The sequence below is a fragment of the Lissotriton vulgaris genome, chromosome 1_1 (assembly GCF_964263255.1).
Source record: "Lissotriton vulgaris chromosome 1_1, aLisVul1.2, whole genome shotgun sequence".
Taxonomy (NCBI): domain Eukaryota; kingdom Metazoa; phylum Chordata; class Amphibia; order Caudata; family Salamandridae; genus Lissotriton; species Lissotriton vulgaris.
Window position 1 is genome coordinate 405106622 of NC_141685.1, and position 18292 is coordinate 405124913.

The following is an 18292-nucleotide window of genomic DNA, read 5'->3' on the forward strand; positions in this document are numbered from 1 at the left end:
TGTTTGACTCCAAAGTTCTTTTTTGGTTCATTATGACTTATATTGATGCCTTACTTCACCCATCTGGGTGTCTTGGTGTCCAGTTGACTCCCGTTCCTTCTAAATGCAATGGTACCTTTTAGTTAGCTCCGGGACTCTTCTGCCAGTTCTCCTAGTTGCACGAGTTTGTGCGGCAGAAGTTATATAGCTGCATGTCTGCTGCCAGTTTACAGGCCTGTACTTAATGTTGCTCAAAAGTTTCAGCAGTATCTGAATGCTGTAGCTGTGCTTCCAGTGGTAATTCCTCATTCTTAGTCCTCTAGACAGTGCTGCAGCTGTTTCTCTAATCCCAGTGGTAATTCCCCATTCTTAGTCCTGTAGCCAGTGCTGCAGCTGCTTCTCTGGTTCCAGCAATAGTTCCTCATTCTGAGTCCTATAGCCAGTGGCGCAGCTGTTTCTCTGGTCCCAGTGGTAATTCCCCATTCTTAGTCCTCTAGACAGTGCTGCAGCTGCTTCTCTGGTTCCAGCAATAGTTTCTCATTCTGAGTCCTATAGCCAGTGGCGCAGCTGTTTCTCTGGTCCCAGTGGTAATTCCCCATTCTTAGTCCTCTAGACAGTGCTGCAGCAGCTCTTCACTACATAATTCATTCATGCATCCACCCATCCATCCATCATGCATCCACCCATCATGCATGCATGCATCCATATATCATTCATACATCCACCCATACATCCTGCATCCATACATCATTCATTCATGCACCCACCCATCCACCCATCCATCCATCATGCATCCACCCATCATGCATGCATCCATGCATCCACCCATCCATCCACCCACCCACCCTGCATACATCATTCATGCATCCACCCATCCATCCATCATGCATCCGCCCATCATGCATCCATACATCATTCATACATCCACCCATACATCCACCCACCCATCCTGCATCCATACATCATTCATGCACCCACCCATCCACCCATCCATCATGCATCCACCCATCATGCATGCATCCATGCATCCACCCACCCTGCATACATCATTCATGCATCCACCCATCCATCCATCATGCATCCGCCCATCATGCATGCATGCATCCATACATCATTCATGCATCCACCCATCCATCCACCCAACCATCCTGCATCCATACATCATTCATTCATGCACCCACCCATCCATCCATCCACCCATCCTGCATCCATCCATCATTCATTCATGCACCCACCCATCCATCCATCCATCATGCATCCACCCATCATGCAAGCATCCATCCATACATCATTCATGCATCCATCCATCCATCCATCATTCATGCACCCACCCATCCACCCATCCATCCATCATGCATCCACCCATCATGCATGCATCCATGCATCCATCCATCCATACATCATTCATGCATCCACCCATCCATCCACCCATCCTGCATCCATACATCATTCATTCATGCATCCACCCACCCATCCATCCTGCATCCACCCATCATGCATGCATCCATCCATGCACCCATCCATCCACCGAACAATCATTAATGCACCCACCCTGCACCACATTTCATAAGCAAACCTGTGCTGCCTAACTGGCGATTGCTACTGCGGCATAATTTAATAAATACAAATCACTCAGCAGCTATATTTCTCAAGGTCGGATTTCACTTTCCGTGTACACTACACTACTAGATGGCCGACAAAGCTACACTCATTTGTAGCAGCGCGCCAAAAACCGCCATTCCAAGCGCTGCATAACGTTACTTCCTATAGTTTCTTTAATGCGTTAATCAGGTATTTACTTTTCTATCACCACATTTCATGAGCAAACCTGTGCTGCCTAACTGGCGATTGCTACTGCGGCATAATTTAATAAATAAAAATCAATCTGCATCTATATTTCTCAAGGTCAGATTTCACTTTCCGTGTACACTACACTACTACAGTGAACCCGTTTAGTAAACAATGTTCCTTCATAGCACTCTGATCATACCTGAGCTGGTGTGAACGCCGGGTCTCCCTGGATGAGCGGTTCCTTCGGGACTTGACTGTCGCAGTGTCGCTCTCTCAAGTATTCCTTCCTGGGTCCGGTCGGGTCAGGTCTGAGGTCAAGTCTTCCATCAAACGAACCCCATAAACAAACAGAGGCCGCAGTACGAGGGAGGGAGAGAGCTCTGGGCCCCCAGACAGGGGGTTATGTACCCGGGCTAGGTATTGACCAGCCAATCCTGGCGCTGTATGGTGTATTGGCTGGGGGGGCACCATAACTGCTTACCCAGTCGCCCTGTACAACCCCGGGGGCTGCCGCCCGCCCCCATGTCCTCTCTCTAAAGGGAAATTCAGGGGGGAAACAATCTGCGCATGCGCGGGCATGTTTGTGCCCAAAAGTCGACATGCGCAGCTTTAGCAGGTCCATCAGGCCCCCCCCCCCCCCCCCTGCGCACTCCGGGAAAGTCGGGTGCCTCCCGGATTCCCGGCCGGCAGGTAGCGCGATTTAAAAAAAAATTGTATTTGGTTTAGTGGCGACGCGGTGGGTTCATGGGGCTTAGTGGGGCTACGCCCCTACGCCCCAATGGACGCACCGCGCCTGGTTCCTCATTCTGAGCCTTCTAGACAGTGCTGCAGCTGCTTCTCTGCTTCCAGCAATAGTTCCTCATTCTGAGTCCTATAACCAGTGGTGCAACTGTTTCTCTGGTCCCAGCGGTAATTCCCCATTCTTAGTCCTCTAGACAGTGCTGCAGCAGCTCTTCACTGGTTCCAATGATAGTTCCTTATTCTGAGTCCTCTAGCCAGTGTTGCAGCTGCTTCGCTGGTTCCGCCGTTAAGTCCTCATTCTAAGACCTCTAGTGCTGCAGCGTGTCTCTGTTCATACATCCACTACACACCAATCCAAAAGACATAGGCAAAAGACATGATCATTTACAATACCAATAGCTCTGGCTAAAAAATGCGAGACCTATTGGATTGCAAATGCTTGTTTTATGACTATATACACAAAAATGTGGTGTTAGCTGTATTGTCGGCATGCAGTGCTTTCCTGGTTGTGCTTATGCGCCATCGGTAGAGTCCAGCAAATGTTCACTCTTCTTGAACAAATGTCGTACCTTTCCCAGAAACTGCTGTCAATTTGTGTCAAATACTTACTTGAGTACCCTTTATCCCTTCTTTCCACAAATTCTAGGATCGTTTTGATTTTCTTTCGGACCATTTTAGCTTGAGGGTTTGAGAAACTGCCAAACAAAGTCCTAATTTGGGGACAGATCGAGACAAGAGTCCTATCAACCTCAGGTCGGCAAAAGGCGAGTTTGTCACCAAAGACACATCTGTGTTTATAGCGAAGTGGACGGACTAATCCTCCTATACAACAGTGCCCTCTAGTGCCCAGATATGATATCAATCGTAGCATTCTTAACAGGATCAAGCATCAATCAATCCGGAGGAGTATTTCCGCTCTTCCTTAATTTACGGACTGAGAATTTTAACGCAAACTGCTTTTGTTATATAGAAGGATAGAAAATTGACCTGTGTAAAGTCCTAACAGCGTTCAATGTTGCTTCTTATTTGAATTATTGCTCTCGGATTAATACCTCATGACCTTGCCAAGCAGATGCTTCGAACATGCAAAATGTGCGTAGCGCTCTGCCTCGCACTGACACACGATAAAGCACAAAGAAGTCCCCTTTTTCATGTTTGGCGAGGATTCAATTTGAACAAGTTACAAATTGATTTGATTGCACATGCGGTTGTCTTGTACCACATGTGGTGGTGGTGGCGGGGGAGAGGGAAGGGTTGCTGACACAAAAAAACGGAGAGTCAAAGTGGACTTACTTACCTTTTATTTTCTCACGGAAGCTCTCGATGCAGGAAACTGCCCTACCCAATTCTTAAGCTGCTTCACAGGATTGGAAAGTGCAGCCTCTCCCAGCTCTCCTAAGAGCTCTGGAGGCCTGTGCTTACTCCGACCCAGCTGTCTAGGTTACAGAACTTTAAAATGTGCATGTCTGGCTGACCGGCCCAAGACGGACGCAAAAGAGACATGAGCATTTCAAAGCGCATAGCTCTCTGCTGCTCGGTAGCACTAGCCCCGTCCAGTCTTGACACTTAGGGGTCGATTAGGATGGCGGTGAATCCGCATCCTCCGGGCCAGCGGCGGAAGCCACCGCTGGCCCGGAGGGTGCGGATTCACCGCTGCGGACCTCCAAAACACCACCAGCCACATTAGGATGGTGGTGGGATCAGCGGCGGACGGCAAGTCCGTCTGCCGCTGATCCGCGGGATGTTGTCCGCAATTTGGTGGCGGTGTCTACAAGACACCGCCAGCCAAATTACAAAGGGTGAGGAAACATGCTTTTCCGCTGCGGTTTTTCCACTGTGGAAAAGCATGTGGACCTTTGCTTCTGGGGGCACGTTGCGAGCCCCCAGGGTGTTGGGGGGAGGGGGGTGCACATGGGGGGTACCTATGGTACCCCCCTGCATAAGCATGCACAAAGCGGCAGGCACTGCCTGCCGCTTTGTGCATGCATATGCAAAGCATGCAATTTTAACCTTGCGGCGGGCGCTACTTCAAGCAGCACCCGCCGCAAGGTTACAGATACGGGATGTGACCGCCAGGGTGGCGGTCACATCCTAATTTGCACGGAGGGACCGCGGCTGCCCCTGCGGACGGTCCCTCCACCTCGGGGGTGGCGGACGGACGCAGGTCCGTCTGCCATCCTAATCGGCCCCTTAGTTCAAAATGGGTTGCTGAAAAATAAAGCAGTAATAACTTAACTTTATTACTGTTTAATTTTTCAACTCTGGGGTTTGTGGGGTCACACTCCTCTGCTCAACTGGAGGAGCTACCATTGTTTGATTGGAACTAGTTATGTCATGAAAAACGAGGGGCATCCCACTGCTTCAATTCAAATACAAAGTGAATGCAATATACACCACTAGAGACCAATTACCAGTTGTAAGATGCATCTGAAGTTACCCAGAGAAGCAACTGGACCCAATGGAAACCATTTTCGCTGGAGAGATAACTGCAGAATCGGCCTGGTATGATATATCAGTGGGTTAGTAGGTAGAGTCATAGACAGATGCATTGCAATAGAAAGAGGTGACCATCATGATGTCCTCCTCTTAGGATGTCCATTGGACCCTGTTCCAATCCATGAGGCAATAATGTCAAAGTAGAGTCTTCGAGGGGCTTTACCCTGAAGGTGCTAAGCACCAGTGTCCTGGGGAAAAGTGTTCCTTCTGTGGCATTCCAATGCAGAAGTTCTCCTAACTCTAAGACCATGAGGCTCAGAAAGACTTCCAGCATGCACCTGCATCCACTGAGTGAATCCCATGCTTACACTCTGCCCCTGTGCACATTGGCATTCCACAAGTCGCTTACCTTTTGCTATGAATGAGCTATATTTATTCCACCCCACCTAGGCCTAAGGGGGCTAAAAGGAGCATGCACACAAGTCACCAACCCTCTTAATGTTCCCATTCACTCCAATGTCCCAATGCTGCCTTCAACATGGAAACCATGCTCACTGTGCTATGGGACACAACCTGCCCCTTATGGTGAGCCGCAAGTCAGAAAACTATGGGTTGTTGATATTGTTGCCTTTCAGAGGGTATGAGTCAGATTACAGTTTTTTTGGAGCAGGACTAACAGTGATTTGCACAACAATATCACTATCAGAAATGGCCCAAAGAGAAAAAAAAGTGGATGGGATCGTGGCATTAGAAATTACTATTTCCAGTGCCACCCTGGTTATATCTCACTAATGAGGCCAGGCAAGGCTGAACCCTCCCTGTGATTTGTTTTTGTTGTCTTTCAGAGGGGATTAGGCTTGATGGTATGGGGTAACTTTTTCTATTGGAGCAGGATCAAGACTGAGTTGAAAATATTTGATAGGTGTCTAAAATGACACATTAGGCTACCAATCAATGACATAGGAACTGGAAGTAGGGGACTGAGGTGGGGTGGGGGTTGTAGTGCACCCAAAATAACCATGCTGAAGTTGAGAAGGTGACTGAGCAATACAGGTGTGTTAGAAGCCGGCATTCCCCCCCACTCTCACGTTAGGCCAAGAAAGGACACCATCCGAGACAACCCTGCTCACCCCCTTAGTGGATTGACACGAGCAGCCAGGCTTATCTCAAAGGCACGAGTGTTCAGTATGTGCAACCACCACCACAGCAATCCCAATGATGTCACACCAAATGAAATCCACACAAGTTTGTATAAAACGAGTATACTTTATATAGAACGATATACGAAATGATCACACAATACAACTTCCACACATATACAATGGGTAACATTGTTTCCGGTGGGTTTGGCGGTTCTAATCCCCAACCACCACTTCTAACCAACGCTACCAGCATGCCCTGTTTCCTCGAAACTTTTATGTTCCTGTGTTTCCGGACAGGGAGCCAGCTCACCTCAGGCCCTTGGGGTACAGGACACAGCACACAGCAAAGTCCTGCTCAGGAAGAAGGGGGGACACAACCCACTGCAGCGCCCCTTCAGTCTTTCAACGGTCAGGAGCTACAAACTGCCCACAAGCTCCAGATCATGAAGCAAGGGTCAAGTGTCTCCCGCAGCCTATTCGGCAACTCTTCCTGAGACAGAGGTTTTCTTCCCGATCTCGAACAGGTCAAAACCGCCAGAGATTCGACCAGTCCACAGGGTCTTCAAAGTGCTCCCAGCACTTTTCTGAAGGATACAGAGACCGTTCTCGATGACATCATCAACATAACCAAAGTCTTGGGGTTACAGTTCTTTAAGTTATACCCCTCATTGTCTTTGAAGTTTCCTTGTGCTCAGGGGTCACCGACACCTCCCTAAATCAGTCCTGCGTTTCTCCTGCCCAGTGTCACCGTCCTCTCTTTGATACCGGGGGCCTGGATCTTTAATCACTCAGAGGGAGATGGGTCTATTGTTTTATGGCTTTGACCCAGGCCTCTTCACCTCACAAAGCCTCTCCTTCTCCCCACTCCAGGTGCAGGGCAGCCTGGCGCCGTCTCCACCCCTCCCCTGGGGCACAACCTACCACACTCACCTCTCCCAGATCCAGGCAGGCAATTCACATTCTGCTGAGACACACAAAAAGGTCTAAAGCACAAACTCGGCCATTTTCTCAACCAGAGGTTTCTGGACACACACCGGCAAAACCATCAACCCAAAAAGATGCGTTATGACGCTGTGAGTTCAGACATACCAAAGTTCACTGTTCCATTTCCAATTCTTGGGAAACTAGGCTAACAATACTACACCCAGCCTCCCCCGTTCTGTCCTATGGGCAGGATGGCCTTTCACCACGGAAAATTAAATGGAGTATTTTCCACAGTCAGGGCCTAGCTCCCACACTGGCACCGGTCCTGCCTTTTACCTACACTGCACCCTGCCTAGGGGGTACCCAGGACGTACTACAGGGGTGCCCCATGTGTATGCAAAAGGGAAAGTTAGGCCTGACAAGTGATAGCACTTGTCAGGACAACATGCTAATTTAGCATAATGCATGCAGGCCCTACACTGAAGACCTATGTTCCCTCTCTGCTCATTTCTTTAGTACCAGCCCTGGCACACACAGTGCACGTCAATTAGGGATCTAGCTAGTAAGGCAAACATACCAACCAGAGATAACCAATCACCACTACAACTTATACAGGGTACATCTGTACTTGCACACTGATTAGCAGTGGCAAGTACCTACAGCATCTAACTTCACTACTCTCTGCCAGGAAAACGGTCTTGGGGAAGTGCAAAAAGTTTAAGTGAACTTTAGCCAACAAGGCCAAGTCCAACAAGATGCCTTTACATTTTGTGTTTATGTTGTCACATTTGTAAATGTGTTCAAAGACAGAGGTCAAGTGTCAGACTACGTCTTCTCACAAATTGCTGCTAATTCTTTTAACATTGGTGTTTACTTTTATTTATCTGACTGCAAGTTGAGCATTTTGTTAAGTGAACTATGTGTGAGTAAAGGCTGTAGGGTGCCAATTAGTTTAACTCAACAAAATGAACATATCTGTAAATGAACTACACAAATATTTTAAAACATATCAGTAGTTAAGAAAGCACACATGATGAACACTTTTTTCTAATTCTAAAGTGTGATGGAAACTATGATTTTAATGTAAAGAAAACAAATCAAGACACTTTACCTGGTGATGAGCACTTGATCAATATTTTCTAAAGGTTGTGTGACACAACCATGCATTCTTTTTCTACGCATTGCTCAACAACGCGGGCGGAACAACTAATGCGCCTGAACCACACATTCCATTTACAATGCAGATAGTTACAACGCCTTAGGGGGGTGGTGGACTTTGGAATAGTATAATTTACTATTCCAACTCCAGTTACCGTAACAGTAGGGAAAGCTTTGAGCTTTAAAGTCCAACGCCCCTTGACCTAACACATGTCATTGTAACGACTTGCATTGTAAATGTAATGCGTGGTTCAGACGCATCTGTTATTCCTTCTGCGTTGCAAAGGCAACGCGTTGTTCCGCGGTCATTGTATTTCCTGTTTCCCTTCCCTAAAACTCAATTTCTACACTTTATCATTGGTGCACTAAATAGTGCATGTTTGTGTACATTTAGTAGTCATTACAATGGAAAATGTGTCAGTAAATTACAGTGTGCTACCACAGCATGTTTTAATAATATACCTCAAAGGTATGTTAATTTATTATGGTATATTAGTGAAAATGAGATACTCAAAACCTGATGCCCAAAGGAAATTGCTTGCCTAAATTTAATTTAGATGTGCAAAGATGCTCTTGAAAGTGTAAACTCCCAATAATGACTGGATTTGCAGAATTTTACCCATGCAAATAGCATTTGCGAATGTAGAAATTCCATCAGTAGGATGCACTTTCGATCCTCAGAACTGTATGGTGAGAGCCATGTTTGAAGATGAACATAGATGGGTTTTATGTGCAAAAGTAACAAATGCCAACAAACTTGTATGTTTGTGGGGCTTCAACAAACTACTTGAGTACTCTCCCATCCTGGAATCTGACACAAAGTTGCCTTCTGTCAAGGTGAAGAGTAAACATGTTTCCAGGATGGGAACTGTGAAGAAGCTGCTCCCCCATATTTAATGGGGGTGTAGTGTAGAGGAATTTCCATGGGGAAATAATGTACTGTTGGAGAACGTTACATGTGCCCGTTCACATTTGAATTGCATTTGGACAGGCATATTTTCACCTAGTGCAATCTCATATGGATGTTACAAATTAAACAATCATACAAATCTGTTACTGTCAGGGATTTCCATGGGTTATTCTGGGATTCTTTGAAAATCCCCTAAAAAAATGAAAATGTGCTCCAAATACAGAAGGAATCTTACAGAAGAAGTGTCAGAATTTTCCACTGCGCCCTTTGTGATTCTTACGGTGCCGTAGTGATCCTTCTCAGAAATTCCCTTTGAATGTATGAATGTATGTTTGCATATATGAATATATTCATGCTCACTTGAAATCTCAGCCAGCTGAAACCCGCCATGTTGAAAATAACAGTATTGCCCACCTGGTCATTGATGATGGTGACAGGCTTTCGATGATGTATTCGGAGTCTTGGTCTAGAGGCTCTGATCTGTAAGGAAACCATTGCCAAAATTTAATGCAGATAATTTTAAGAACATATTGCAAAATAGCATTGTAATACATTTATTTACTGCCCTACTGCTTTCCTTCTTCTAAATCACTTTATAATATATGGAATAAAGTAGCCTCTGCTATACAATATAAGGGTATTGCAGTTTAAGAGGCATTATAGGACCATATAGAGAAATTAAGCTGAAAGCTCCAGGGTGACTTTTAGTATCCTTTTAATTTAAAACAGAGCCTATTTTATTCCTTAAAATAGATGTTCACAACCCCCACCGCTCCCCCAAACATATGGCTTCTTTATGTAAATTAATATATGCATATATGTACAGGAAATATAATGAGAAATTAGAAACATCAATGTGCTAAGAGTAATTTGTTGCAAAACTTATTATATGCAGGTTAATGTATTTTACCTTCAAGACAGTTGTAATTCATAATCTGTGTTAATATAGAGAGATTCCTGCATTCATGCAATGAACTACAGTTGTAGACGAAACACACTGCGAAAAATGGCTCCTTTCTGCAAATAACTTAATTCCAAAACCTAGTATTAAAAATTATGACTCATCGATCTTGTGACAAAAAGCCTTTACCACAAGTTAACCCATATCCATATTCTAGCTCCAGCCTTAACTTGAGCCCTTTCTTTTTATCCCTATGCCTTAGGCTTACACTAACTCTTATGGAGACTTTTACACTCACCTTACTGTAAACTTAAAACTAATCATACAACCCCCCATATGTCACTGCATCTTACCTGAATCCTAACCCTAACATCTATCATTCCCCTATCCATTACCCTAACTGTAACTCGGTATATAAATGAGAAATACAATAACAACCCATATCTGATCTCTTACACCAAGCCGTACCCTAACTACACTCTTGATCTTAACTTTAAGGTATAATACTTGATTACTGTCTGATATAAATATCAGTCCTAAATAGCATTTATAAAAAATATCCCTTCGTTGGAGGTAATAATAGAACATTTACTCTCAATGGGACAATATTTTGTAACTGATATTTAGGTCACACTATTTATGTCAGATCATACTTCTAACAATGACATTCTGCCATACAACCCACTGAAAATTTAAACTTACACCATGCCTTAACCTATCCATTAATTTTAATATTAACTATTACTCTAACTTCTTCCCTTATCCTAACAGTAACTCTTTGATTATCCTTACCTCCTCACAGCCTTCCCCAAACCCAAGCCTTAACCATGACCATTAACTCTGTCCTTTACCTTAACTGATATTACCATAATTCATAGCAATAACCCTTACCCTTATCCTTACCCCTAACCTTAACAGTAACTCTTACTCTCTTTTCTGTATCATATTAATAATTATTACCATTATCTTAATCCCACTCCTTACTCGAAGCCAAGTCTGAACCCTATCAACTCTATCCCTTATCTTACCCCTTAATCCTACCTGAACACCTTCCCTTCTCTTACCTATAACCCTAACCCTATCCTTATATTTCTATAAAACAAACGCTTACTTTCTTTCCCTTATCCTAACAATAACCCTTACCATAATACCTGGTCGACTCCTTACCTGAATCCAAGCCATAATCCTAACCATTAACTCTGTCCCTTACATTAACTTATCCCTTTTCCTAACCCTCGCTGATATCTTAACCCCTAACCATAACCTTCATTTATTAAAAACATATTAAGAAATTGTTCAAATATTTGATACTATGTTCAGTATTCAATATTATTTACAGAACCTAAAGACACATAGTATCTCTACATATGTTAAAAAATAATACATTAGAATAAATTAGAAATATATTACATTTATGCCACAGCTGAAATGTAGCACAACCGTTTTAACATAAAATCTTTACTAAAAAACCTTTTGTATCATTGTATTAATTCCACCTATCCCAACATTGCCGGAGGATTTTACAGAACACTGGAAAAGTTCCACACAGGAAAAGAGTTCTGTGGATGGCAGGTTTTTCACAGTGCGAAGCGGACAGATAGGACACCCACTGTGTTTCCTTTTTCCTGTCAAACAAAGGCCAAACCTATCAACATCTGATGCAAATCCCTCCTTCCACCTTTAGTTATACAATGGTTTCAGATAATAGCATTTATTCATATTTATTATTTAGCTATAATATTTACATAGCAAGGACCTAGCCACATAGGCTGCAGAACTCTTTAAAGATAACTAGATAGCAGTACAATGAGCAAAGGAGGTAGGTTAGCAAGAGCAACATGGTCAACTTAGATTTAGGGAGCAGCAGAGACAGTCCAAGGAAAAGGATTTATAGACATGTTTTGAATAGGTGAGTTTACAGGCTCCTTCAGAAGCAGAGTAGGTTGTCATTGAACCAGAGTGAGAATTTACATTACCTTTCTTACAACATATTTACTAAGGCATTTACCTTCACAAACATTCACAGACTATGTTGAACATGTCTCTCGAAGGACATGGAGCAATGCTACTGTAAGGGTCCATACAATCGTAAGATAACTTTTAAAGCAAAAAAGTCTGAAAAAGCCATGCAAGGTGAACAAGCATTTGCAATGCAATAGGTCTCGCATTAGGAAAGTGTGAGCTATTGGTATTGTAAATGACAATTTTTTTTATATGTGTTGGCTTTGAAAATATATAAATGAATAGCATTGTTATTCACAAAGCCAATAGCTTACACTTTCCTAATGCGAGTCCTATTGGCAATGGCAATGCTTGTTGGCAGCAAGCAAGGACAGTGCTGTTGTGGTGCTGAGTGATGATGTGGTTGGGCTGAGTGATGTGGTGGTGTATTAGAGTGATGTGGTGGTGTCCCAGAGTGATGTGGTGGTGTCCCAGAGTGATGTGGTGGTGTCCCAGAGTTACGTGGTGGTGTCCCAGAGTGATGTGATGGTGTCCCAGAGTGATGTGGTGGTGTCCCAGAGTGATGTGGTGGTGCCTGTGAGTGATGTGGTGGTATCCCTGAGTGATGTGGTGGTGCCCCTGAGTGATGCCCCTGAGTGATGTGGCGGTGCCCCTAAGTGATGTGGTGGTGTCCCAGGGTGATGTGGTGGTGTCCCAGAGTGATGAGGTGGTGTCCCAGAGTGATGTGGTGGTGTCTCAGAGTGATGTGGTGGTGTCCCAGAGTGATGTGGCGGTGTCCCAGAGTGATGTGGTGGTGTCCCAGAGTGATGTGGTGGTGTTGTAGAGTAATATGATGGTGTCCCTGAGTGATGTGATGGTGTTGTGTGGCGTGCAGCAGTGTGAGGCGTGCAGCAGTGTGAGGCGTGCAGCAGTGTGAGGCGTGCAGCAGTGTGTGGCATGCAGCAGTGTGCGGCGTGCAGCAGTGTGCGGCGTGCAGCAGTGTGCGGAGTGCAGCAGTGTGCGGCATGCAGCAGTGTGCGGCGTGCAGCAGTTTGAGGCGTGCAGTAGTTTGATGCATGCCGCAGTGTGAGGCGTGCAGCAGTGTGAGGCATGCAGCAGTGTGAGGCGTGCAGCAGCGTGAGGCGTGCAGCAGTGGGAGACGGGCAGCAGTGTGAGGCGGGCAGCAGTGTGCAGGATGCAGTAGTATAAGTAATGCAGCAGTGTGCAGGGTGCAGCAGTGTGAGGCGTGCAGTAGTGTGTGGCGTGCAGCAGTGGGTGGCGTGCAGCAGCGTGTGGCGTGCAGCAGCGTGAGGCGTGCAGCAGTGTGAGGCGTTTAGCAGTGTGTCGTGCAGCAGTGTGAGGCGTGCAGTAGTGTGAGGCGTGCAGCAGTGTACAGCATGCAGCAGTGGGAGACGTGCAGCAGTGGGAGGCGGGCAGCAGTGTGAGGCGGGCAGCAGTGTGAGGCGGGCAGCAGTGTGCAGGATGCAGTAGTATAAGTAATGCAGCAGTGTGCAGCGTGCAACAGTGTGAAGCGTGCAGCAGTGTGTGGCGTGCAGCAGTGTGTGGCGTGAGGTGAGAGGGTGGGTGTGAGGGTGTGTGAGGGTGAGAGGGTATGTGAGGGTGAGAGGGTGGGTGAGAGGTTGGGTGAGGAGGGGTGAGGGGGTGTGAGGGTGTGCGGTTGTGCGGGGTTGAGGGTGAGTTTGAGACATGAGACATTTCAAATGTGTAAAAAATTGAAACTTAAAACAGGTTTCTTAAAATACGATTAGAACCCAAAAGTGCAAAGTGCACAGCTATCTAAATACAAAGTCTTGATCTGCTGGTGTACTGGGTTTATGACACTGACCTGGTAACATTACATTTTAAGTCTGAGTGTTCGCTGAAGGAAGGATGTAGTAGCAGACACATCCATAAAACCTAGACCCCTTGCTCATTTATGGGAAAAAGCAACCTAGCAAAGCAGATGCCCAGCTCGGCAGGCACTCATGTGAGAAAAAAGCTGTTGCGTATAAAAAGTGTGATAAAGCAGAAAGAATACAGAGCAGCGGGACAGCATGCCAGGTCCGTCATTTGGGGGAAGTGCGCAGAGCGGCACACTGGTGAGAGGGCCATAAAAGCACAGATGCAGGGGGGAAGAGCAACAGCAGGGATACAGCTGAAGCAGCCCTGCCGCTGCGCCTTGGGTTAAACTAACGCCAATTAAGTCATTTTCTCTGCATTCCAACACAAAAACAAGACTAAAGCATGATGCGGACCCGTTTGAGTCTCCCTTTCTCCCAATGCCTATAAAAAATATAACAAGCCTTGGCCACTTAAAATAAAAAAAGCCTATATTAACCTGAGCCCAGGTGAGTTTTCCACACCTAACACACACACTACCTTTGGTACAACCCTAAATTCATTGCGGTCTGCTATGTTGGGAGGTGTACTCACATCTCAGTGCTCACAAAGAATGAAATAGTGTTAAGTAAAAGGACGCATTGATGTGGTCGGCTGAGTCTGCACAGAACTAGCTTGCTTCGCTTTGCTCTTTATAGCAGGTTAACTGTCCAAAACATTAACGGAACTAGCTCCCTTTTTTTCAAACCACTGACCAAAATGTAACTTTCTTTTGTCTTTTAAAAACACTCGATTTCCCTATCCAGCCTGAAAGGAAATGTTTATTTTACCTGTCTAAGAGAGACCTGCACTTAGAAAATCACCCATTTTGATCAGTCACTAAACTCACAGCTCAACCGGCAAAGGCAAGACACTTCGTTTAGCAGGCCTTAAAGAGAAAGGCCGAGCACTCGGATTGCAGTTTTCTCTTACCTTACACCAACTGCGAGGGCAGGGAAATGGTCGCGAGAGCGCGTGCTGCAGTCCGTCCAGAGCTCGCGCCACCGGCCTGCGACCAGGAAGTCAGGCAGGCCGGGCGGGACAACCGGAAACAGGAAGTAGGAAGGCGGGAGCCTACCCCGCCTCCCACGGAAGAGCCGCAGCGGTTTTGAGCACCGGAGCAGGCAGGAGCCTACCCTGCGCCCCGGTGCCAAAGGAGGGAGGAAGAGTCCTGCTGCCGGGCCCTGCAGCTGCCGATGAGAGGAGAGTCGCCGCACCAAGGAAGCCGGTGAGTGGGGCTTCGCCTTGTTGCTGAGCTGCGAGGGCGGGGGAAGCCATGTGTGTGTGTGCGCGCGTGCGGCGGCGGCGGGGAGGGGGTGGGGGGTTGGGAGGGGTGGGTGGGTGGCTGTGTATGTGTGTGAGCGTGTGTGCGCGAGGGAATGTGTGTGCGCGAGGGAATGTGTGTGCGCATGCGTGACTGTGTGTGATTGAGAGAGAATGCGAGGCAGGGGATATGCACGGCGACGTGCACGCCCTCGAGGAGGAATCTGAGACAGCGATGCGCGTGGGCGATCGCTGTCTCACATTCCCCCAGACACGCCAGCAAAAGATGTCTTCGAAGACAAGCATGCTTCGCATGCTTTTTAGGTCTGCTCGACCTAAAAACACTGAGAAGAGCACTGGGGAAGAGGAGTTGGACTCAGGGCCCTTCTTACACCTTAGATCTACAAGAAATACAAGGTCAAAGCATATTATGAGCAAATCTCATTTGTTGAATGATCAAGATTATGACTCGGACTTGCTGAAATGAATAGAAACTATGGTGACTGTACTTTTAAATCCTATATTGTATAAATTAACTATAATTGAGGAAAAGTTATCATCCTTAGAGGTCTTACGCTCATCGATCCAAGCTCCCTCTAATATTATTGAGTCAACTGGGAAAGTGAGGGTGATCCCTCAACAAGGTAGAGTGTCTTCTGGGGTAACTAATGATATAGGAAGTCATGACCCTCAACAACCAACAGGGTTTCCTACTTACTCGGCGGGCTCTGTTCAAGAATCTGCCAATTTGACGAGACCTATTGTACATACTAACTATCACCAGATTTCAAGTCAAACCACCTTGGGAGTATCTACCCATACTTATGGCTACACCCGGTCAAGTACCGAATCTCAAGGCCCTAATGATACAGTGAACACCCACTCTACTTCAGTCCATCCCTCAGGATTACCCACCCTGGTTTTCCAGGTAACTGATTCTCTTAATGTCCAACCGCTTGTAAAGTCTGCCTCTTTAGAGGGCAAAGCTCTAGCTCCCTGCACTGGAAGGGGGGGTTTCCAAGTTTTATCTGAGGATTTGAATGTTAAAGGAAGACTGGATCTTCCTCCTGCAGCCTGCCCGTATGTCATAGTTTTGGCAAATGACCAGAACTAAAAGAAGATGTATTAGAATCTACGGAGCAGTTAATCCATAAGGCTCAGCATTGGCTTTCCAAGTGCACATGGGATAATGTTTATGTATACAAATATATAATTATGGCAAAGAGAGTTAACTGAGTTGTAAGAGCATCTAATACTATTAAAGGAGACCGTATTGTTCTAAATTTTGATAACCATCACATAGTGGGTGACCTACTAGCCATGTTACCAAGCACTCCATCAATTTTTACTGAAATGTGTGCCCTTCGGCTGGGTTTCTTTTACAAACCTATCTTACTTCAGACCCCTTTTCTTAGAGTACATAATGCCCAGAAGCCTTTTAGTCTTCCATGTAACCAGTCTATTTTTCCTTCGGTTTTACCATTACCCCTTAGTAATAGATTTACTGCATTGGAAGGCATGACAGTATGTGACTGACTGGATGAGCTGAGCCCAGTAGATAATAATGCTGCTTATATACCTATGCAAAATGGATCTACTATGCTTCCCGCTCCATCTGTAACTCCTCTATTAGAGCAAAATATGCAGATAGATTCTCCAAATTTGTCCCAGACAATAATACAGTTAGAGAATAGCTCAGACTCTGTTGCAGTAATTTGTTGAGATATTGCTGGATACAAACAAAAAAAGTCTAATATGGAATGGTTGTCTCTCTTAACATCTAAATATTTAATATGCTTACAAGACACATGGGAAACTGACTTAATATATCTGAATGGGTATCGTTCTTTTTTCACTCCAGCTATACCCTCATCAGCTGGTCATGCAAAGGGAGGTTTATTGACCTTACTCTCCAATAGTTTTCCTCTAAAAGTGAAGTCCTTATCAAATACATCTCCATATTATCATACTATTCTTTTAGAGTATTCTGTTGATCAATATTGGCTGCTTAATAATTTTTATAATAATAATTTTGGTGGCAATCATGCAGTTCTATTTGGCTCTTTAGAAAGGTAATGTTCACTTAAATTGCATATTAATCCAGTAATAGCAAAGGAGAATGGAATTGATCTGAAATGGGAGAGAGTTGATGCAGTAAAGTTTTTGGATAATTTAGTCCCTAATCGAGTAGCAGATATAATGGTATGCCTAGACCCTCTATCTGATGATGACATGGTCACAGCTTTTGAGCTGTTTTTCCTGGAAGGTAAGAAGAATTTAACTCAATCTATACACAATGGACACCTAAAAACATAATTGGTTTGATGAGGATTGCGAAAATTCACTCAAAAATCTTCATGTGGCTTTAAAATCTACACCTCGCAGCTCATCCTTGGTTAAATCATTGCAACAGGCATATAAAAAAGCAAGGGTATCGAGGTTGAAAGCCCTAAAGGAAGACTGGTGGGAAAATCTGCAAAAGGCTGCATTATTAAAGAGTTTGCAGGCTTTTTGGTCTGTGATTGATGCACCGTTCTGAAAAGATGAACGGTGTATGTCTTTAGATATCCATGTTAAGCAGGAGGAATGGATTATACATTTCAAAGGGCTATTTGTAACTGTTGAAAAGGCAATTACTCACTCTACCGCCACAAGCTTAGCTGGTTTAGGAGGTGGTGCCCAGTTTACGTTGGAAGAAATAAAATATGCTCTAAATCAGTGCAAACGTGCAAAGGCACCAGGACCTGATGGCGTTCCAATCGATCTTTTTTTAGGTATTCAGGATCTTTGGGCCCGCTCTTAATTAATGTTTTTAATAAAATTGCCCAAATTGGTGTTCCTCCTTCATGGAGAACTACTGTAATTGTCCCTATCTACAAAAAGGGAAATAGGTCAATCCCGAAAAATTATAGGCCTATATCTCTGATAGACTCAACTGCAAAATTAATGGTCCGGCTGCTTTTAAATAGACTTGAGGAATGGGCTCTGGAGAATAATGTTATAATTCCATGTCAGTTTGGGTTCAGAAAAGGAAAAGGCATTGTGGATCAGTGTCTGAACCTGAACCTAATAATTGCAAAGTATACAGCAGCTAAAAAAGGCCATTTATACCTTGCCTTCATGGATCTGTCAGCAGCCTTTAACAGCGTGGCACAGCCTAGGCTGTGGCAGATCATGGAGGCAATGCGGGTGGATATACAGATTATTAATATTATTCAAGATTTGTAT

The 18292-nt window shown here is 45.1% G+C and overlaps 1 protein-coding gene across 1 annotated transcript in view; it reads right to left on the minus strand.

Annotated features, from left to right (window-relative positions):
• The window catches only part of LOC147747268 (dynein light chain Tctex-type protein 2B-like), a 186152-nt gene that overhangs the window by 42627 nt on the left and 125233 nt on the right, over positions 1–18292 (minus strand). The window contains exon 4 of the mRNA XM_086936208.1: positions 9496–9561. Within this exon, the coding sequence (XP_086792334.1) occupies positions 9496–9561 (66 nt within the window). The remainder of the gene's footprint in view (positions 1–9495; positions 9562–18292) is intronic.